This window comes from Pristiophorus japonicus, chromosome 11 (genome assembly GCF_044704955.1).
Source record: "Pristiophorus japonicus isolate sPriJap1 chromosome 11, sPriJap1.hap1, whole genome shotgun sequence".
Taxonomy (NCBI): domain Eukaryota; kingdom Metazoa; phylum Chordata; class Chondrichthyes; family Pristiophoridae; genus Pristiophorus; species Pristiophorus japonicus.
In genome coordinates, this window is record NC_091987.1 from 82,068,160 (window position 1) to 82,090,935 (window position 22,776).

A 22,776-nucleotide genomic window follows, 5' to 3' on the forward strand; every position below is an offset into this window, starting at 1 on the left:
TGGACAATAGAGGAAAGGTGTTGGAGACGGATTGTGTGTTCCCAGCAGAGGGGTTGAGGAGGACGAGAAGGGATAAAGCGCAATGGTCACAGTCACAAAGGATGTCAATTCAATGCTGTGGCAGGGTAGACTCCCAATTTGAGAGATTCAAACATGGGCCTCGATTGTAACCCCTCCTTGCCTGGTGGAAACCAGGTGTGATGGGGCGTTAAAATGATGCAGGGGACTTACCCACTCCTTTCCCGCCCCGTTTTGACCAACTGCAATTTTAAATTGCAAGTGGCAAGTGAACCTACCCCAAGCTAGTGGGGTCCCCCTTACATATGCAGATCAGGCTCCGATGACATCATCGGGGCCCTGTCTGCTAATTTAACCCAAGGCTAGTGTGGAGGAGCAGTGGTGGCTTCTCTGCTAGGCCAAACTACTGGGAATAGCAGCCAGGGCCAAAAGAGGCTCAGCAGGGTAAGTATACATTTTAAGTTTCCTTGTGGGCTAGGAGGAGCAGTGGAATCCATTGCCTGGATCTCCCTCTTGGAAGGTGACAACATAAGAACATAAGAAATAGGAGCAAGAATAGGCCACTTGGCCCCTCAAGTTTGCTCATGGCTGATCTAATCTTGGACTCAGCTCCACTTCCCTGCCTGCTCCCCAGAACCGTTTACTCCCTTATCACTCAAAATTCTGTCTCTTTGGGACACAGAATTCCATAGATTTACAACCCTCAGAGAGAAGAAATTCTTCATCATCTCAGTTTTAAATGGGCGGCCCCTTAATCTAAGACTATGTCCTCTTGTTTTAGTTTCCCCTAAGTGGAAATATCCTTGCCTTACCAATACCGTGTACAGTTGTATCAGGACTTCTCTGCTTTTATACTCTACCCCTTGCAATAAAGGCCAACATTCATTTGCCTTCCTTATTACTTGCTGTGCCTGCATACTAACTTTATGTGTTTCATGCACAGGGACCCCCAGGTCCCTCTTTACTGCAATACTTTGCAATTTTTCTCCATTTAAATTGTAATTTGCTTTTCTATTTTTTCTGCTAAAGTGGATAACCTCACATTTTCCCACATTATACTCCATCTGCCAAATTTTTGCCCACTCACTTAGCCTGTCTATAACCCTTTGCAGATTTTCTGTGTCCTCCTCACAATTTGCTTTCTCACCCAACTTTGTATCATCAGCAAACTTGGCTACATTACACTCGGTCCTTTCATTCAAGTCATTAATATAGATTGTAAATAGTTGAGGACCCAGCACCGATCCCTGCGGCACCCCACCGGTCAGTTTTTGCCAAACGGAAACTGACCCATTTATCTTGACTCTCTGTTTTCTGTTAGTTAGCCAAAACTCTATCCATGCTAATATATTACCCCCAACCCCGTGAACTTTTATCTTGTGCAGTAACCTTTTATGTGGCACTTTATCAAATGCCTTCTGGAAATCCAAATACACCACATCCATTATATCCTCAAAGAACTCCAGCAAATTTGTCAAACATGATTTCCCTTTCATAAAACCATGCTGACTCTGCTTGATTAAATTATGCTTTTCCAAATATCCCGCTACGGCTTCCTTAATAATAGACTCCAGCATTTTCCCAACGACAGATGTTAGGCTAACTGGTCTATAATTTCCTGCTTTTTGTCTGCCTCTTTTTTCAAATAGGGGCATTACATTTGCGGTTTTCCAATCCGTTGGGATCGCCCCAGAATCCAGAGAATTTTGTAGATTACAACAAATGCATCCATTATCTATGCAGCCACTTTATTTAAGACCCGAGGATGTAAGCCATTAGGTCCATAGGACTTGTCCGCCTTTAGTCCAACTATTTTACCAAGTACTACTTCATTAGTGATAGTGGGCTCAAATTTGACCCACCCGTTTTTTCGGCGCACACAAGTGAGATGCGCGAACTTCCTAGGATAAAAACGGCACCAAAAAATTGTCCCCCGATTCTGGCCGCTCTGTGGACTCTCCCATGGCTTGGCGCAGCATGGCAATTCAATTAGAGGGTGGAGCTAGGGTCCTGCGCTTCAAAGAGTGCCGGCAACTCAACGCATGCACATTGGAGGTTTTGCGCATGCGCAATAGTTCCTCTGCAGCGTGGGATCTGATGTCCCGCCCCTATCCAAGGCTGAGTGGCCTCACGACGCGTGCCGGGCTGCTGCATGTCATAGAGAGGGTCCCACACCTATCCCTGGCCAAGTGGCCTCCTGCACCGGCCGGTCCGCTGACTTCCTGGGCCGAGTTAGGAAGGTAGGACTTAAGTTTTTTTTTTAAATTATTGATGGTTGTGCTTTGTTTAATGAGGAGAGTTTTGATGCAGGGGCGGAAGGAATAGTTTTGATCAGGGGGTGGCGGGGAGAGAGTTTTGATCCGGGGGGGGGGTGGGCGGTGATAATAACTGTATAACCAGTAATTTAAATGAGCTTACTCAAGATTTTCCTTAACCCTGTTGATGAAAATACTTTCCTACATAAGAACATATGAATTACGAGCAGGAGGTATTTCTATTTTTTATTTGGATATTTTGAAAAAATTATGTAAATATGTTTTGTCTTTTGCTTCTTTTATTTTTGTAGTTTAAGTTTCCATGAATGCTTCTGTTGTATAGTAAATTAACTTTGCGAAGTTTGTCATATGTCCTGTATAGCTGTTTGATCCTATTCACATTCTTTAGTCAAGTCATTAAGTACCTACCTGCGCTGATTTCTTAACTCTCCGTAAGGGTTTTCTGTGCGGCCACAAGTGGTCACATACGCTGGCCTAAGTTAGTTTGGAGCAACTATTAGCTGTGCAAAGTGGCATAAATGGCCAAAACAGGCGTAGGTGGCTGGTAACGCCCCCTTTTGAACAAAACTAAACGCAACAAAAAAAAATCCTAACTAGCTCACTTACACTGGCGCAAATTGAATGTGCAAAATGGGGATTTTTAAGATACTCCAGAAAAATCAAGTTGCCCCAAAACTAGTGGCAGGCCAGAGGATTGGGAAACTTTTAAAAGCCAGCAAAGAACAACTATAAAAAATTATAGAGAGGGAAGATAGATTATGAGAGTAAACTAGCAAGAAATATAAAAACAGATAGTAAGAGTTTCTGCAGGTACATAAAAAGGAAAGGAGTGGCTAAACTAAATGTTGGTCCCCTAGAGGATGAGACTGGGGAATTAATAATGGAGAATAGGGAAATGGCAGAGACGTTAAACAAATATTTTGTATCGGTCTTCACATTAGAAGACACTAAAAACATCCCAATAGTGGATAATCAAGGGGCTATAGGGATGGAGGAACTTAATACCATCTATTGTATGCCCTTATTTCTTTAGTTAGCCACAGATGGTGATCCCTTCTCTTACAGTCTTTCCTTCTCACTGGGATATATTTTTGTTGAGAGTTATGAAATATCTCCTTAAATGTCTGCCACTGCTCATCAACCATCCCACACTTTAATCTATTTTCCTAGCCCACTTTAGCCAACTTTACCCTCATACCTTTGTCGTCTCCTTTATTTAAGCTTAGGACACTGGTTTGAGAACCAACTTTTTTACCCTCCAACTGAATTTGAAATTCAACCATGTTAGGGTCACTCATTCCTAGAGGATCCTTTACTAAGAGATTGTTTATTAATCCTGTCTTATTACACAGTACCAGATCTAAGATAGCCTGCTCCCTGGTTGGCTCCGTAACGTACTGTTCAAGGAAACTATCCCGGATACACTCTATAAACTCTTTCTTGAGTCTGCCCTGGTCAATTTGCTTTGTCCAATCAATGTGAAGGTTAAAATCACCCATGATTATTGCCGTTCCTTTATTACAAGCCTACATTATTTCTTGATTTATACTCCATCCAACAGTGTAGCTACTGTTAGGGGACTGGTAGGTTACTGTTATTATAGACTACTACGCCCACCAATGACTTTTGCCCCTTATTATTCCTCATCTCCACCCAACATGTTCAAGAATTTTCGAAAAGGAAAGTGAAGTTAAAGATGGGGTGGTAGTTTGCAAAGGCTAGGGCCGAGGGTGCTTTTTTAAAATCAGGTGGTTAATTACGGCGGTTTTGAAAGGGAGGGAGTCAGTAGCTGAGGAGCGAAAACAGTTAACAATGCCAGATGGCAGGACGCAACTGAAATTCTTGGGTCCATGCGCAGATTGAGTGGCAAGTAAACTGTATGCTTCTTGAAAACACAACCCAGGATGTGCAGGTAAGGTTACTATAATGTGTTATAAACAAAACGTACAGTAAACTAGAGTTAATACAGGTCAATCCTCAAACATATAACAGTGTTGAATAGTAGCACTGTTTCGGAATCCTACTGCAGGACTTGAGTGCATAAACTTAGGCTGATACTTCAGTTTAGTACTGTGGGAATGCCGCATTATCAGAGGTACCATAATTTCCATAAGATGTTAAAATGCGAAGAACAGATTAACTGGTGATATCTTATTGTGGGGCTTTGCTATATGCAAATTGACTATACTCCATTGGGTGGGTCGTCCTGAGAATGTGAATGATGTTATATAAACGGAGTGATTGTTTGCAACAACATTTTTGTGTTCTTCTGTGCATGTGTGTCTTAGACTCCGCCCCCTTTTTGCGCATGCATACTTGATCTGGTCGCGTATACACAGTGCAACATACGAGGAAGCCGGAAGTGGGGGCAAACTACCAGCCGCTGGAGCTGCTTCTAGGGCTTTTAGATTATCTCCGGGACGTTTGCCTAAAATATCGCAGTGATTAACTACACAAACATTTTCACGGCCTTCTGTGGGAGAGAAATAATCAAAGGTTGTAGAGAGAAAAAGAGTGGGGGGAGGGGTGAGAGGAGCGGGAGAGAGACTGCGGGGGGGGGGGGGGGGGAGGAGGAGAGGAGAGACAGAGACAGAGACAGAGAGATACTGGAGGGCGAGAGACAGGCACAGACTGGGGGGAGAGAGAGACAGCGGCTGGGGGGGGGGGAGACTGGGGGGAGAGAGATGGAGACTGGGGGGGAAGAAAGAGAGAGACTGGGGGGGGGGGGGAAGAGAGAGACACACGGGGAGGCGGGTGAAGAGAGAGACGGAGTTGGGGGAGAGGGAGCGAGACTAGGGCGGGTGGGGGGAGAGAGAGACTAGAGGGGAGAGAGGGAGAGCAAGATTGGGGGGGGGGGGGGGAAGAGCGAGATTGGGGGGGAGGGGGAAGAGAGACGGGGGGGGAAGAGGGAGACGGGGGGGGGAAGAGGGAGACGGGGGGGGGAAGAGGGAGAGAGAGGGGGGGGTGGGAGAGAGAGGGGGGAAGAGAGACTGGGGGAGAGGGGGAAGAGAGACTGGGGGGGGAGGAGAAGGAGAGAGACTGGGGGTTGGGGAGAAGGCGAGAGAGAGACGGGGAGGGAGAGAGAGAGAGAGAGAGAGAGAGGGAGAGAGAGGGAGAGAGAGAGAGAGAGAGAGAGAGAGAGAGAGAGAGAGAGAGAGAGAGAGAGAGAGAGAGAGAGAGAGAGAGAGAGAGAGAGAGAGAGAGAGAGAGAGAGAGAGAGAGACACACACACACACACAAACTGGGGGGAGAGAAAGACGGGGGAGAGAGAGACACACACACACTGGGGGGGGGGGGGAGAAGAGAGACACACACACACTGGGGGGAGAGAGCGAGAGACTGGGAGGAAGGGGGAAGAGAGCGAGAGACTGGGAGGAAGGGAGAGAGAGCGAGAGTGGGGGGGGAGAGAAAGCGACTGGGGAGAGAGGGAGAGACTGGGGAGAGAGAGACTGGGGAGAGAGAGACTGGGGAGAGAGAGACTGGGGAGAGAGAGACTGGGGAGAGAGAGAGAGAGAGAGAGAGACTGGGGGGAGAGAGAGAAGAGAGATTGGGTGCTGGGGCGGGGGGAGAGAGAGCGAGAGATATGCTGGGTGCTTGCGGGGGGGGGAGAGAGAGAGACAGACAAACTGGGGGCGGGGGTGTGGGGGAAGAGAGAGAGAGAGAGAGAGAGAGAGACTGGGGTGGGGAGAGGGAGCGAGACTAGGGCGGGGGGGGAAGAGACAGAAGAGACTGGGGAGAGAGAGAGAGAGCGCGAGAGACTGGGGGGAGAGAGAGAGAGAGACAGAGCGCGCGAGAGAATGGGAGGAGAGAGAGCGAGAGACTGGGGGGAGAGAGAGAGAGAGAGAGAGAAACTGGGGAAGAGGAGACAGCGGGTGGGGGGAGAGACTGGGGGGGGGGGAGAGAGAGGGAGAGCGAGAGAGACTGGGGGGGGAAGAAAGAGAGACACACGGCGGGGGGGGCGGGGGAAGAGAGACTGGGGGGGCGGGGGAGAAGAGAGACTGGGGGAGAGAGACGGAGGTGGGGGAGAGGGAGCGAGACTAGGGCGGAGGGGTGGGAGAGAGAGACTAGAGGGGGGAGTGAGAGGGAGAGCGAGATTGGGGGGGGGGGGGAAGTGCGAGATTGGGGGGGTGGGAGGGGGAGAAGAGCAAAACTGGGGGGAGGGAGGGAGAGACTGGAGGGGGTAGGGAGGAGAGAGAGTGGGGGGAGGGGGGAGGAGAAAGACTGGGGGGGGGAGGAGAGAGACTGAGGGGGAAAGAGACTGGGAGGGCACGGGGGGAGTGAGAGACTTTGTGGGGGGGGGTGTGGGAGAGAGAGAGAGAGAGAGAGAGACTGGGGGGGGGGGGGAAGAGCACGAGAGAGAGGGAGACGGCGTTGGGGGGGGGGGGGGACAGCGCGAGAGAGAGGGAGACGGGTGGGGGGGGAAGAGAGTGAGAGAGGGGGCGACTGGGGTAGGGGGAAAGATAGAGACTAGGGGAGGGGGGGGGAAGAGAGAGACCGGTTTGGGGGGAGACGGAGTGAGATTAGGGCAGGGTGGAGAGAGAGACTAGAGGGGGGAGAGACTAGGCGGGAGAGAGAGAGAGACTGGGAGGAGATGGGGGGAGAGAGAGAGAGAGAGAGAGAGAGAGAGAGAGAGAGAGAGGGGGGAGAGAGAGAGAAAGAGAGAGAGAGACTGCGGGGGGGGGGGGGGTGGGGAGAAGGGAAGAGAGAGAGAGCGCGCGCGAGAGAGAGAGACTGGTGGGGGAAGAGAGTGAGAGAGAGCATGGGGGCAGGGGGAAGAGGAAGAGAGAGAGAGAGAGAGAGAGAGAGAGAGAGAGAGAGACAGGGGGTGGGGGGAGAGGGAGTGAGACTAGAACTGGGGGAGGGAGAGAGAGAGAGAGAGACTGAGACTGAGACTGGGGAGGGAGAAAGCGCGAGAGAGAGACTGGGGAGGGAGAGGGGGAGAGCGAGAGAGAGACGGGGGAGAGCGAGGGAGAGACTGAGGAGAGCGAGAGAGAGAGACTGGGGAGAGAGAGAGAGAGAGAGAGAGAGAGAGAGACTGGGGGAGAGAGAGAAACTGGGGAAGAGAGAGACAGCGGGTGGGGGGAGAGGGAGAGAAGGGGAGAGACTGGGGGGGGGGGGGAGAGAGAGAGCGAGAGAGACTGGGGGGGGGGGAGAAGAAAGAGAGACGGGGTGGGGGGGGAAAGAGAAAGACGGGGGGGCGGGGGAAGAGAGACTGGGGGCGGGGGGGAAGAGAGAGAGACTGGGGGAAGAGAGACGGAGGTGGGGGAGAGGGAGCAAGACTAGGGCAGAGGGGTGGGAGAGACTGGGGAGAGAGGGAGAGCGAGATTGGGGGGGAGAGTGAGATTGGGGGGGGGAGGGGGTAAGAGTGAGATTGGAGGGGAGGGGGGGGGAAGAGCGAGATTGGGGGGGGAGAAGAGCGAGATTGGGGGATGAGGGGGGGGAAGAGCAAGATGGGGGGTGGGGGGGGGGGGGAAGAGCGAGATTGGGGGGGAGGGAGGGGAAGAGCAAGATGGGGGGGAAGAGCGAGATTGGGGGGGGGAGAAGAGCGAGATTGGGGGAGGAGGGGGGAAAGAGCAAGATTGGGGGAGAGAGGGGGGAGAGAGCGAGATTGGGGGGGAGAAGGAGAGAGACTGGGGGGGGGGAAGAGAGACTGGGGAGGGAAGGAGGAGGGAGACTGGTGGGGGAAAGAGAGCCTGGGGGGGGCAGAAGAGAGTGAGGGAGAAAGACTGGGGAGGGGGCAGAAGAGAGAGAGATACACTTGGGAGAGAGAGAGAGAGAGAGACTGGAGGGAGGGAGGGAGGGAGAGAGAGAGACAGACAGACAGAGAGAGAGAGACACTGGGGAGGGGGGCGAGAGCGAGAGACTGGGGAGAGAGAAAGCGAGAGAGAGAGAGACTGATGGAAGAAAGAGAGAGAATGGGGAGGGGGGAGAGAGAGATGGGGAGAGGGAGAAAGAGAGACGGGGAAAGAGAGAGAGACGGGGGGAATGAGAGAGAGCGTGAGAGAGACAGAGAGAGAGACGGGTGGGGGGGGGAAAGAGAGAGAGACGGGGGGGGAGAGAGAGAGAGAGAGAGAGAGAGAGAGAGAGACACGGGTTTGAGGGGGAGAGGGAGTGAGACTAGGGGGGGGGAAGAGAGACAGGGGGGGAGGAGAGAGTGAGAGAGACTGACTGGGGGAGGGGAGCGAGAGAGAGGGAGACGGGGGGGTGGGGGCGCAAGAGAGGGAGACTGGGGGGTGGGGGGGGAGAGCGCGAGAGAGAGGGAGACGGCAGGGGGGGGGGGAGCACTAGAGAGAGGGGGACTGGGGTGGGGGGGAGAGAGAGAGAGAGAGAATGGAGGGGGGAGAGAGCGAGAGGGCGAGAGCGAGAGAGGGGGAGAGCAAGAGTGGTGACTGGGGTAGGGGGGGAAAGAGAGAGACTGGGGGAGGGGGGGGAAGAGAGAGACGGGGAGAGGGAGTGAGATTAGGGCGGGGTGGAGAGAGAGACTAGAGGGGGGAGAGACTAGGCAGGGGAGAGAGAGACTGGGAGGAGATGGGGGGGAGAGAGGGAGAGAGAAAGACTAGAGGGAGAGAGAGAGACTAGGGGGAGAGAGAGAGAGAAAGACTGGGGGAGAGGGAGAGAGAGACTGGGGGGGGGAGAGAGACTGGGGGAAGAGAGAGACTGGGGTGGGGGGAAGAAGAAGAGAGAGAGAGAGAGAGAGAGACGGGGGATGGTAGGAGAGGGAACGAGACTAGGGCGGGGGGGAAAGACAGAGAGACTTGGGGAGGGAGAGTGAGAGAGACTTGGGGAGGGAGAGTGAGAGAGACTTGGGGAGGGAGAGTGTGAGAGACTTGGGGAGGGAGAGTGAGAGAGACTTGGGGAGGGGGAGGGAGAGTGAGACAGACTGGGGGAGGGAGAGTGAGAGAGACTTGGGGAGGGAGAGTGAGAGAGAGAGCGAGAGAGGGGGAGAGCGAGAGTGAGAGAAGGGGCGACTGGGGTAGGGGGGGAAAGAGAGAGACTGGGGGAGGGGGGGGAGAGAGAACGGTTTGGGGGGAGAGGGAGTGAGATTAGGGCGGGGTGGAGAGAGAGACTAGAGGGGGGAGAGAGAGAGACTGGGAGGAGATGGGGGAGAGAGAGAGAGAAAGACTAGGGGGAGAGAGAGAGAAAAAAAAATACAGGGGGAGAGGGAGAGAGAGAGAGAGACTGCAGGGGGAGTGAGAGAAAGAGACTGCGGGGGGGGGAAGAGAGAGAGAGACTGGTGGGGATGAGAGCGAGAGAGAGGGACTGGGGGAAGAGAGACTGGGGCGGAGGGAAGAGGAAGAGAGAGAGAGAGAGAGAGACGGGGGTGGGGGGAGAGGGAGCGAGACTAGAACTGGGGGAGGGAGAGTGAGAGAGACTGGGGGAGGGAGAGTGAGAGAGACTGGGGGGGGTGTGGGAAGAGAGAGACTGGGGGGGGGGTGGGAAGAGAGAGACTGGGGGAGTGGGCGGGGAAGAGAGAGTGGGGGCAGTGGAGAGACTGGAGGGAGGGAAGAGAGAGAGACAGATGGGGAGAGAGAGAGAGAGAGAGACTGGGGGGGAAGAGAGAGAGAGAGAGACCAGTTTGGGGGGGGGAGAGGGAGTGAGATTAGGGCGGTGGGGAGAAAGAGAGACTGGGGGGAGAGAGGGAGAATAAGACTGGGGTGGGGGGGAAGAGAGAGAGGGAGAATGAGACTGGGGGGGGGGGGGGGGGGGGAAGAGAGAGAGAGAGACTGGGGGGGGGAGAGAGAGACCGACCGGTTTGAGGGGAGAGGGAGAGAGATGAGATGGGGGGGAGAGAGAGAGACTTGGGGGGGGGGGGGGAGAGGGAGAGCGAGAGAGAGAAATAGTGAGACTGCAGGGGGAGGGAGAGAGAGAGACTGGGGGGGGGTCGAGAGAGGAGAGAGACTGGGGGGAAAGAGAGAGAGAAACTGGGGGTAGGGGAGAAGAGAGGGAGAGAGAGGCGGGATTAAGGTCAGAAACTTGGGATGGGGGGGCAGGAATGTTTTAACCTGTGAGTGTGAGCTCTGTTCTGTCTGGAGTCGGCAGCCAGAATTGCTCGAATTACACTTTGCAAAGTCACTGATTACATAGGCAGGGCGGTTCTCATGACACTGCTGGGTGTGTCTTATCCTCCAAGGGGACTAATCAACAATTAGGTCATGTGATCAAGGGAACCCAATCAGAGTATTTTATTGTTGCAAATCAATGCATCCTTATATAAATGCAAGTCTTATTTTCTATATGAGAGTTAAGTCATTCAGTTTGTTAGGTGTTCAGCAGTGGCTTAGCTGATATCTGATCTGGTGATTCCTACTTACAGTGTACAAGCACAGCTACAGGCGAAGATATTTGGAATGTTCTTCTATCTATGTCTTCAAAGTAAGTTGCCGTGCAAGTGAAAGAAACACCTTCTTCCCCTCTCTTTGGTGAATACTCCAGAGAAGTCAATGTATTGTAAAAACCTTTGTCACGAGTAATCTTTTTAACAATCTTCACGTCTGGAGAACAGCAAATAAGGCAGTTTTGTAAAACACATTCATTAGGGCATTTTAATCACAATACCCTTAGATAGCCTTTGGTATCAGAAGGGTGCCACCTACCAAGATCAAGTCCTAATCTCTGACTGAGATTTGTGTACAAACATTTACTGCAACAGGGGCTTTCAAACAGGAGGCTGAAGACTCAGAAAAGGTTAACTCCCGTCAGTTAATTTTACCATTCTTGGTTAAATCATGTTGGAGATGTAGACCAAACTGGTCTGGGAATCCACCCCATCATAGTAAAGTGTGTCTGGTGGTGGGTTGGCAAAATAGCAGGCTTGCGGTATCTATGAGAATATCCAAACTGGCTGGGCTATTCTCATCCAAGGACTGAATGAGTGAATGTGGGAGGACAAGAAAAAAGGAAAAAATGCACAAAAGTGTTAAAATAGTTTAAGAACATGCAATAAAAACAGAAAATGCCGGAAATACTCAGCAGATCAGGCAACACCTGAATCTGTGGCAAGAGAAATAGAGTTAACGTTTCAGGTCAATGACACAGATGCTGCCTGGCCTGCTGAGTATTTCTAGCATCGGTTTTGGTTTCAGATTTCCAGCATCCGCAGTATTTTGCTTTTGTGTTAAGAACGTGCAGTACTGATCTCAGGGAGGGCAGGAGCTGCTACAACTGGCTCGAGTGCTGTTGGCCTAGGTGTGGGGGAAGAGAAATCAGCCAGTTAACTCTCCTGATTACTATCCAGTAAAACAGACAGGATCAGGCTCAAACCTGCACTTTCCCGTTTCCCACCCGCGCGGTGTGGGGGAAGCCGAGAGACAGCGGGAAATCCAGAAGTTCGGTTTCCCAGCATGCTGTGAAGTTTTAACTCCACAGCGTGTGTGCGATCCAAAGGACGGGGGTTCCCTGCCCAGAAGTCGGCCTGATTGACAGGCTGGCTTCCAGTCGGATGGGGATGCTGAAGGACCAGGTAGGTGCTGGGCCCAGGATGGTGAGGGCGGGGGGGTTCCCAAACCCGGGGGGGTCCGATTCCCGACCCTGGAGCTGAGTCGCAATCCCTGGGGGGGTGCTCCAAACCCCTAACCCAGGGGGTGCAGACGGATGATGGGGGAAGCTGGAGAAGCACTCCTGCTCCTCCCGGCCCACAAGCATTGCTCCCCGAGACTGAGGCCGCCTCACTGCAGCCACCGGGAATCCTGAGTCCCGGGATCCCTGGCCGCCTGCAGTAAAAGCTGCAAAATCTGTTAAAGTAGAGGCTTCAGGCCTCATTCTAATATTTAAATTGCTAACCCGCCTTGCAGCAGGTTGGCTGCCTGCCTCTCCATCCCGTCTGAGTGAAAGTGGAGTTGGGTTTTAGATTTTTACAACCCACCCCCCACCCACTGTTTTTTGCTGTGAAAATTCCAGCCAATCTGCTGGCACACACCAGCTCACAGTACACTCAAAAACTCTGAATGCGGTATTCCAGTCTTTCCCATGAGAAATGTCATCATTCAAAATCAACTAGAAATGGTAAACCCATTCAATACACGATCATTGATCTTGAATTTTAGAATCGTACCTGGGCTGTTGATGTCCACATTCTGAGAATTGTACTGCCAAGTAATGTTGGCAGCAGGGTAACTATTGTTCACAACGCACACACCAACCTGAGGCGGAAGGGAACAGGCAAAAAACACAATTACATTTCTAGTAGCACTACAGCAACAAGATTCTACTTTTTGTATTATTATGAGCCATCAATGTTTTCTCTATTTAAGTACATACTGTAGAGAAATTGATGTGGAAAACTTAAAGACAGGGAATGTGCCTACAGCAATGCTCCTTTCTAACACGAGGCTTATGTAGTCTGATGGAGGAAAATGCCAGTTAATGTTAACGGATAGAAAATGATGAGCTGAGAGTCCAGTGTCCCAATAATTGCTCATGACAGGTGCCAGCAGCAAGCACAACAGAATTTGACACCAAGGCAACACATCAAATAAAAATTGACGCTCTCACTTCATTGTCTGGCCCTCAACCATAACAGAAGCCTCCTTGTTGTATTAATCAAACTCAAGTCAACTTCAAACCACTGCATTTTTTGCACTTATTCAAATATAAAATACTAGATTCGGTTTCATCAGAGCGTGAGAAGCCTTAAACAGACTGAACATTGAAAACCAATTCTAACGACATTGCCCATCACTGAACGTACAGTTAATGTTTGTTTTTAACAAGTACAATGACGATCTTCAGTTAATCAGCACAAATTAAACACTTTATAAATATAACTCGATTCATTAATCTGTGAGGTGCATATAACAGTATAGTATTTGTTGCACAAGAACACAAGAATCTTTAGGAATGCCACAATATGCTGCAGCCTAAACTATTTATAGTATCTGTTCATTCAGTGATATTGTTGATATCCTTGCAGACCACAAAATCAGCACTTCAGAACAGGTGGTGGCATACAACACCAGAATCCGTGCCCAACTTACGAGAAAAGATCATTGCCACCTACCCTTCTTCTCAACACATCCCTCAATCCCTTTCTGTTTCCAGAAATGCATGCCGTTTGAATCAATGTATTCTGGCTGTTTCAATGGCCTTCCTTGGTAACTCCTCGTACAAGTTTATTCCCATTTGTCAAAGCACTGCACAAAACTTCTCCTCCTAATCATAACTTCCAAGTTTTAACTTGTGCCCCTAGTATTTGATTCCTTTGCCATATTGACTATTTTGCCTGGATTAACTTGATCAGTCTTGAAAACCTGAATTAAATCATCTCCAAGGCACTCTGTTTCACCACGGACAAGCTCAATTTCCTTACCATTTGCGCATAACTTAAATATAAAGCTCATCGTTATTGCTTGCTCTTCTTGTACTTTTCAAGACCAATTAGGTTTGGCTGACCAGAACTAACAATGATCCATAAAGTATTTGACCAGTGCCATATATAGTTATGTTACAATCTCTTTAGATTTGTACTCATCACTTTGCTAATACAAACTAGTATCTTTTATTATATGCAACACAACTGAATAGCGCCCAGACCTTCTGATTAATTCTGGCTATTAATATGGAACAATGAGCTCTCTTGCCTATGTTACCAAGTCACTCATGGGTTGTGTCCTGCACTTACCTGCTGCAGTTTTCCTTCAACAAGGAATGGAGCCGATTTAATAATTTCAGGATTGGATGGTTGTTCTGCATAGGACAAAAAGCCAAAACAAAGGTTAGGCATAAGACTTACAGAAAATATATACCAAGGGACTGAAATTACATAGTGCACATAGAACGCAGTAAATGGGAGTTAGTTTAGTGAGGAAATTTACTTTACTTTCTGCAAGACTGGATATATTCTAACTAATGCATAACTACAATACAGGGTAATTATCTGTAGCACTCAGTAGGTAAGCAAATAACCAGCATTTTGACTCGGTTCAGCTGCAGAGTACATGGGGTCAATCCAGCAGTGGAGTGCTCTACTTTGGGCAATAATGAAGGACAATCATAGAACATGTAAAAACAACTTAATTGAAAAAGCACAAGAAGCTGTGGTTGACAAACTGAGGATGCAGCGACAAACTCTCTTTACTATTGAAGGAAAATCAAACACACAGAGCAGGTGTGGGTGGCAATTGCAAGGGGAGTACAAATAGTGACAACTGCCTGCCACACCTGAAACAGTATTTGAAAAAAGGTGTCACACTTGAAGGGGAGTGAAGATGGGAATAATGAGGATGATTGTGAATAATCCTAAACTGCATGATTTCCCTTTTATAAAGCCATGCTGACTCTGCTTGACTGGATAATGCTTTTCCAAATGTCCTGCTACTGCTTCCTTCATAATGGACTGTAACATTTTCCCAACAACAGATGTTAGGTTAACTGGTTTATAGTTTCCCGTTTTCTGTCTGCCTCCTTTTTTAAATAGGGTCGTTACATTAGCGGTTTTCCAATCCGCTGGGACCTCTCCAGAATCAGGGAATTTTGGTAGATTGCGACCAATGCATCCACTATCTCTGCAGCCACTTCTTTTAAGACCCTAGGATGCAAGCCATTAGATCCAGGGGACTGGTCCACCTTTAGTCCCATTATTTTATCGAGTACTTTTTCTTTAGTGATAGTGATTGTTTTAAGTTCCTTCCTAGTCTGTATATCATCCCAAATTTCACCTCTCGCATCCTGTCATGCTGTAAGCCCTCAACCCTTCATCTACATCTTCACTGACCTACACTATTTCCCCATTCCCCAATGGATCAAATTTACATTCCTCGGCTTTGTCTACAATTCCCTCCATGGCCTGTCCTTATCTTACAGCTGCAACCACTGTTAGACATTTGGGGAGTTAAGGGTTAATAGTCGAACTTCTTTGTATCTGAAAGAAACAGACCTTCTAAAATATAAACAGGATGATTCTGAAATGTTGTAAAATTAATGTATTGCTTGTTTTCTGAGATGTAAAGTACTTCCGTAATGGAATAAGTGTTAGTAATGATGTCACTCGAGTGGTTTATTTTATGGGTATGAAACATGGATAGTATGGATCCATTAGCTACATATAGCAGTTGGAAAAGCCTTTACTTCAAAGATGCTGGCAAATGTTAAGTTAGGAAGTCTCATGTAGGAGGGAGTGGTTCTGATGGAAACAACTGCAAACTGTTTACATGAATATTCTATTTTCATAGGATTTGGGAATAGATACATCATACAGACCTATCTATGATATTTTCCTTTGATGTAATCAAAGAAATCAACAACCGTGAACAAGATTCTCAAGTGGAATTGTATACTCCTTATACTCTGTCATTGTAACACTTCTAAGCATGATTGCAAAATTATTGTCAATTAGTGACCACAGTGAAGATGTGCTGAGGAACCCATGCCCACACCAGGGAGTGGCTTTAAAATGGAGAGACTGTCTTTAAAGAGCTTCATTCAATGGAGTGGAATTTCCTCTGATAATCTGCCTCAAATCAGGAGGGTTAGCTGCGGAAACATCAGGAAAACGAGGCTCTAAACCACCGCCTTCCCACACTTACCTTTATTTTCCTCTCCTCCGCCTTCCAGGACAGCTGTCTGTTGCCCAATGCCCCTTCCCCACTTGTCATACGAATAACGGCAGGGAGATGGTGCCCTGGAAGTATCACAATTTCTCTGCCTTCCATCCAGGAAATGCCAATTGCGTAGTGGCAATACCTGGTGTAGCAACTGTAGACTCTCTAATGCCCCTCTTGGCTTGGGTGGGGGGGTGGGGGTGGCGAAAGAGGGCCCCATAGAGGATACCTGTCCCTCACGTTAGGCCACATAATCTTCTGCTTAGGCCTTGGCCTGTCCCACCTTCATCATAAGGCTGTCCTGCCCCTTTTAACCTATCCTGCTTCATTGGGTGCTGCAGCACAGGAGAAATGTTCCCTGACCCAGGAAATTGGACCAGGGTCAAAGTGGAGTCAAGCTGCGGGTGGACATTCTGCCCCAACGCTCAAGGGGGAGAAAGAGGGAAATCTAGACCTATAAGACAGAAGTGGATCTGAATCCTGGTGCTAGAGGAATGAGAACAATATTTTAAATGACATTACTACCTCAGCCCCTTGGTGTGTACTCACAAAACATAATAATGTTTGGCCTGTGTGGAGACCCTCTGCTGGAGGACAATTTTAATACAGGCAGCTTTATTACTTACTGTAAACTTTGAGTACGATTGGAATTTCTTCAAAGTCTGATCCAACCAACGTAATGCAGGAAAATGTCTTTTCATCCAGAATTCCAACATTAGAGATATTTAAGGAAAAGTCCGCATTCATATTTATCCTGTCCGTATATCCGGGAATCTCTTTGATTGTTATTTTATTGTTTGACGGTGAAAATGAAATCAGTTGTTCACTGTCTACTTCATTTAACTTCTAAAAAAGAGAGAAAAAAAAGTCTCAACAGTATATACTCTACAAACTTTTGACTTTTTTTGGAAGGTGGTGGTCTGCTGAAGTTCAACTGGCAGCAGCTCAAGTTCCCATTCTTCATATATAAGCCTGGATGGTGAGCGTTAGCAAACTGGTTTCCTGGAACAGGAAGCAAAATACTACTTCAAACCACCCCAATCCTGCCCTTGTTTTGCAGGGGGCCAGGGCAGGGTTTAGGATTTCCTCTGTGCATTAGGTGCAGTAGATCCAGAGACACGAGTTCAAGTCCCACCACAGCAGCTGTGGAATTTAAATTCAGTTAATAAATAAATCTGGAATAAAAAGCTAGTATCAATAATGGTGATCATGTAACTACCGGATTGTTGTAAAAGCCCATCTGGTTCACTAATGTCCTTAAGGGAAGGAAATCTGCCGTCCTTACCTGGTCTGGCCTATATGTGACTCCAGACCCACAGCAATGTGATTGACTCTTAACTGCCCTCTGAAATGGCCTAGCAAGCGACTCAGTTGTAACAAAATCGCTGTGACGAAGTATAATAATAAAATCAGACGGTCTACATGGCACCGACCTAGGCATTGGATTCAGAAATGACAAAGGCACACACAGCCCAGTTGGTAGGTAGTGAGAGAATCAACACAAGGAAAAAAACCTCGTCCTCACCAATCTACCTATCTTCCATGACAGTATTGGTACGAGTGACCAAACAGTCCTTGTGGAAACACACCGAGAACACCCTCCATCCTGTTGTGTGGTGTTACCACCGTGCTAAATGGGATAGATTCAGGAGCAGAATTGTATTCCACCACAATCTATAACCTCATGGCCCGGAAAATCCCTCATTCTACCATTACCATCAATCCTGGTTCAATGACGAATATAGAAGAGCATGGCAGGACTAGCACCAGGCATACCAAGTGCCAACTTGGTAACGCTACAACACAGGGCTACATGCTTGGTAAACATTGGGAGCAGTATGTTATAGATAGCAGTAAGTGATCCCACAACCAAAGGATCGGATCAAAGCTCTGTAGTCCTGCCACATCTAGTCGTAAATGGTGGTGGACAATTAAACAACTAATGGGAGGAGAAGGCTCCACGAACATCCCCATCCTCAATGTTGGCAGAGCCCAGCACATGAATGCAAAAGACAAGGCTGAAGCGAAGTGCCGAGTGGATGATTCATCTTGGTCTACTCAGTCAATTCGATTCACTCCAGGTGATATCAAGAAACGGCTGAGCACACTGGATACAGCAACGGCTATGGGCCCCCGAAATATCCTGGCTGCAGTGCTAAAGATGTGTTCCCTTAACAGTCAATGGCATTACCATTATTGAATCCTCCACCAACATCCTGGGGGTCACCATTGACCAGAAAATTAATTGGAACAGCCACATAAATACTGTGGCTACAGGAGCAGGTCATAAACTGGGTATTCTGCGACTCACCTCCTGACTCCCCAAAGCCTTTCCACTATCTACAAGGCACAAGTCAAGAGAGTGATGGAATACTCTCCACTTGCCTGGATGAGTGCAGCTCCAACAACACACAGGAAGCTTGACACCATCCAGGACAAAGCAGCCCGCTTGATTGGCAACCCATCCACCACATCAAAACATTCACTCCCTCCACCACCGGTGCACCGCGGCTGGAAAATGCACTGGAGCAACTCAACAAAGCTTCTATGACAGCACCTCCCAAACCCACGGCCTCTACCACTAGGAGGACAAGGACAGCAGGCACATTGGGAACATCATCAATTTCCAAGTCACACACCATCCCGAATTGGAAATCAAATCACCATTCTTTCATTGTTGCTGGATAGAAATCCTGGAACTCCTTCCCTCCCTCCCCAATAGCACTGTGGGAGTACCTTCACCACAAGGACTGCAGTGGTTCAAGGCGGCAGCTCATCACCACCTTCTCGAGGGAAATTAGGGATGGGCAATAAATGCTGGCCTTGCCAGTGACGCCCACATCCAGTGAATTAATAAAAAGAATCATAAACCATATTTAAAAACTAAGGGCTAAACTTTCCACTTTCAACACTACCGCCCATATCTTGGCAGTATTCCGACGGAACACACTTCTCGACTTTTCAATACCGCTAAGATCCAAAGCCGCTAGTTTCGGGTCTCCCCCCCCCCGCCCCGCCCGACGGTAGCGGGTGGGCAGGAGTGGTATTTTTCCTCGTGTAAGGCCGACGTCCTTAGCAAAGGCCTTACTGCACATGCGCGTTTTTTTCTTATTTTGTTTCTCACGATTCGGGGGGGGGCGGGTCAGGGATCAGCCCATGCATGCGCAGATGAGGAAAGGGGAGGAGGGGTGCAGAGAGAGAGAGAAAAGAGAGACTGCCTGCCTGTTCTGTACTTATATCTGTTTCTAATTTTTTTTGGGGTGGGGTGGGGTAGGGGGTTCTGATTCATAAAAAGAGATGATTATATATAATGGATAGTAGTGAGGACCAATTAGTGGTGGAGGCCAAGGTAGTAGGGAGGAAGAGGGCAAAACGTTTTACAATGGATGCCCAAGCTGCCTTGGTCCACGAAGTGGAGGCATGGTGGAACCAATTGACCCGGGATGGCCGTGGGAAACCCAGCCCCGCCAGTCTGTCTCTCTAAAAGAGACTAAAAATCCATGGCTCCAATAGCGGTTCCTGGTTGTTTGTCGATGCAGTTGGGAATTCTGGTGGGATCTGGATTGCTGCAGTGGGTACTTCCTCAGCCCTAGTCTCCATCACCCTGGCGTTAGGATGTACAATCTGCTCCAGTCAAATGTCCATAATGTTAAAAATTAAATGGAGCCCATAGTACTGGTTGGCCACATTACCATGCCACCCCTTCTGTAGCAAGCAACCAAGAGATGTTTACATTGGCATGGGTGCCTGGTGATGACATGCAAATTACTTGACCCCACCCTAACCCCGAATACTCTGGCAGGGTCAGGAGCCTGTTCCGCCATACTTACGCCAGGATTTTCAGGGCCAAAATGTCTATGAGTTTGCTGCACCTAGAGCAGAGAAAAAAGATCTTCCTTCTTGATGTTCACACATGCACCTTCTGACAGGTATCACTGGATAACGATTAGAAGCAGGATCTCTGGTCCAGGGGCACTGAGGATTATTGTAGCAGCCCTCCCCCACCCTGATTGAGATCAAGTTAATAAGTAACACAGACTAGAAGTCAAATCTTGTTCTGTTCAACTCATACATGCCAACCTAGAAAACTAGTAAATGTTGACCAAAAACAGGTAACAACTCAGGAACAGCCCTAACATTTCAAAAATAATTAGTTACATGAGCATTTTGTGTCTTCAGATGACAATGGCCCTGAAAATGTGTGTTTGCTGTGACTTTTGACTGCAACAGCAAAGCAATATGATTTGGAGGTTCATAATACTCAAAACCCTGAAGTTGCTGATCCAAGTCGGAAATTCCAGTTGCTACACTGTCCTTTCACCAGTGCGCGCATGCTAATGAGTTTGTTAGCTGAGCAGTTCCGAGGATCTGTTCTGCCATTAAACTTAATGTCTGCTGGAGTAACTTAGATGAGTTAAAGGATCCGGAATCTTATCAGCAGCTGACCCGAGCAGTGGGAACGAACTTTTTAAAAAGGTGTTTACGGCACTGGAAACTTTTGCTTGTTTCTCACATTTGCCTGCATTTTTGAAGATTTTTTATTTTTTGCTTTGGAGAGCTATTGAACTATACTGTAAGGGATAAACCCCACCCCCCTGGGGAAACAGAGCACCTCTTCTACATGTTGCACATGCTGCCCATTCACATTCCAGCTAAAAACTTTTGGGACTTCAACAAGCATTTTACCAGGTTTGGACGGAAGAAAAATAGCCAAGAATGCATCCGGGGTGGCTCCAAATCCCTAAAAGTGGTGGTCGGATTCTTCTAAATTTTTAAAGCAGTACTACTGGGCCAATTCCAGGCAATCACTGCCTGAAACAATACCTCCACTCAATATTTCTGCTTTGACATGGAGGAAAATCCCCCTATCTGTAAGAATTTGGCGAAAACATACTTTTGGACTTTAAGTTTTGGACATTACTTGGACACATTTTCTGTTACTGCAGAGGAGCAGAACAGCATGATGTGGGACAGGTCTAAACATGTTCCACAGGAATACAAGTCAGGTGGACAGGAATTAATCAATGGTTGATGGACAGGCCCTTTGTCATGCAATCAGTGAGAGATCAAGCAGATTGGTCGGTGCTCAGGACACAAAGAAAGCTTTTCGACCCACCCAGACTGGTTGAAGCCTTATCGAGATACAGCCAGTAACAAAGAAACAGGCCGAGGACATTGATTTTGCTCTTTCAGTTGTAGTGTCTCAGGCGAAAGGACAGTTGAACTTTTGGCGTGAGAAGAAGTATTTCTGCAGGTATAAGAGTGGCAGTTTGCAGCCATCTCTCTCCTCTTCGACGCTTACTCGCTTCGTTCAATGCACAAGGACTGAGCACTCTGTCTACAAGCAGAGAGCCTCGCTACTTCAACTGAGAGGCTGACCTTAAGACTGGACTTGAATACCAGATTGGTACAGAACCAGAAGATACGCCTCATCGGGAGAAGCAGCGAGTAAGTCAGAGGGGTAATTGATGAGCATTTATCCCAGCCCACACACCTTTAAGACCACTGCATAGTGTGAAAGGATGTCATGTGTTCCAACCAAGCCTTAGGGGTTTTAGTGGGGAGGTTTTAGCACAGATCGTTAGCATACGCACAATTCTGTTGGACAGATTCGGTGGCGTACTTTGGAATCCATGCAGGGGTGTTTTAGACGTGGGTACTTCGCGTTAGACACAAAGATTAGTGGGAAAGCGAGTTGTGTAGAGGACACAGAGAGGCTGCAAAGAGATTTAGATAGGTTAAGCGAATGGGCTAAGGTTTGGCAGATGGAATACAATGTCGGAAAGTGTGAGGTCATCCACCTTGGAAAAAAAACAGTAAAAGGGAATATTATTTGAATGGGGAGAAATTACAACATGCTGCGATGCAGAGGGACCTGGGGCTTGTGCATGAATCCCAAAAAGTTAGTTTGCAGGTGCAGCAGGTAATCAGGAAGGCGAATGGAATGTTGGCCTTCATTGCGAGAGGGATGGAGTACAAAAGCAGGGAGGTCCTGCTGCAACTGTACAGGGTATTGGTGAGGCCGCACCTGGAGTACTGTGTGCAGTTTTGGTCACCTTACTTAAGGAAGGATATACTAGCTTTGGAGGGGGTACAGAGACGATTCACTAGGCTGATTCCGGAGATGAGGGGGTTACCTTATGATGATAGATTGAGTAGACTGGGTCTTTACTCGTTGGAGTTCAGAAGGATGAGGGGTGATCTTACAGAAACATTTAAAATCATGAAAGGGATAGACAAGATAGAGGCAGAGAGGTTGTTTCCACTGGTCGGGGAAACTAGAAATAGGGGGCACAGCCTCAAAATACGGGGGAGCCAATTTAAAACCGAGTTGAGAAGGAATTTCTTCTCCCAGAGGGTTGTGAATCTGTGGAATTCTCTGCCCAAGGAAGCAGTTGAGGCTAACTCATTGAATGTATTCAAATCACAGATAGATAGATTTTTAACCAATAAGGGAATTAAGGGTTACAAGGAGCGGGCGGGTAAGTGGAGCTGAGTCCACGGCCAGATCAGCCATGATCTTGTTGAATGGCAGAGCAGGCTCGAGGGGCTCGATGGCCTACTCCTGTTCCTAATTCTTATGTTCTTATGTATGTTCTTATGGGACCAGTTCAAACAGGCCAGGGTTGTGTGTTGAACTGGGTTTGTTTGTTTTGCACCACCAGGGTGTGTTTTACTGGGTGCAGGTGTGTGCTTTAACTTGAATAAAAGCATTGTGACGGTTGAGACTGAAAGATCCAGCTACAACTGTGTATTTCTGTTCACCACCGTAATTCCAGTGTCTACAACTGTTGTAAGGGGGGGGGGGGGGGTGATTCAAAACCACCAAGGGCAAAACGACTTACATATCTGTTCCACGATACGCTCTCTCCCTCACAAACTCCATCCAAGATCAATGAGTGCACAGAAACACCCCATAGTGTCCCTGATCCTAGTGATCTGGAGGG

At 48.5% G+C, this 22,776-nt stretch overlaps 1 protein-coding gene across 1 annotated transcript in view; it reads right to left on the bottom strand.

The window, feature by feature from the left end:
• alcama (activated leukocyte cell adhesion molecule a) overlaps positions 1-22,776 on the bottom strand; it is a 338,861-nt gene that overhangs the window by 49,217 nt on the left and 266,868 nt on the right. The window contains exons 3-6 of the mRNA XM_070893627.1: positions 16,456-16,675; positions 13,912-13,976; positions 12,346-12,433; positions 10,607-10,786 (exon numbers count right to left, since the gene is read on the bottom strand). Of these exons, the coding sequence (XP_070749728.1) occupies positions 10,607-10,786; positions 12,346-12,433; positions 13,912-13,976; positions 16,456-16,675 (553 nt within the window). The remainder of the gene's footprint in view (positions 1-10,606; positions 10,787-12,345; positions 12,434-13,911; positions 13,977-16,455; positions 16,676-22,776) is intronic.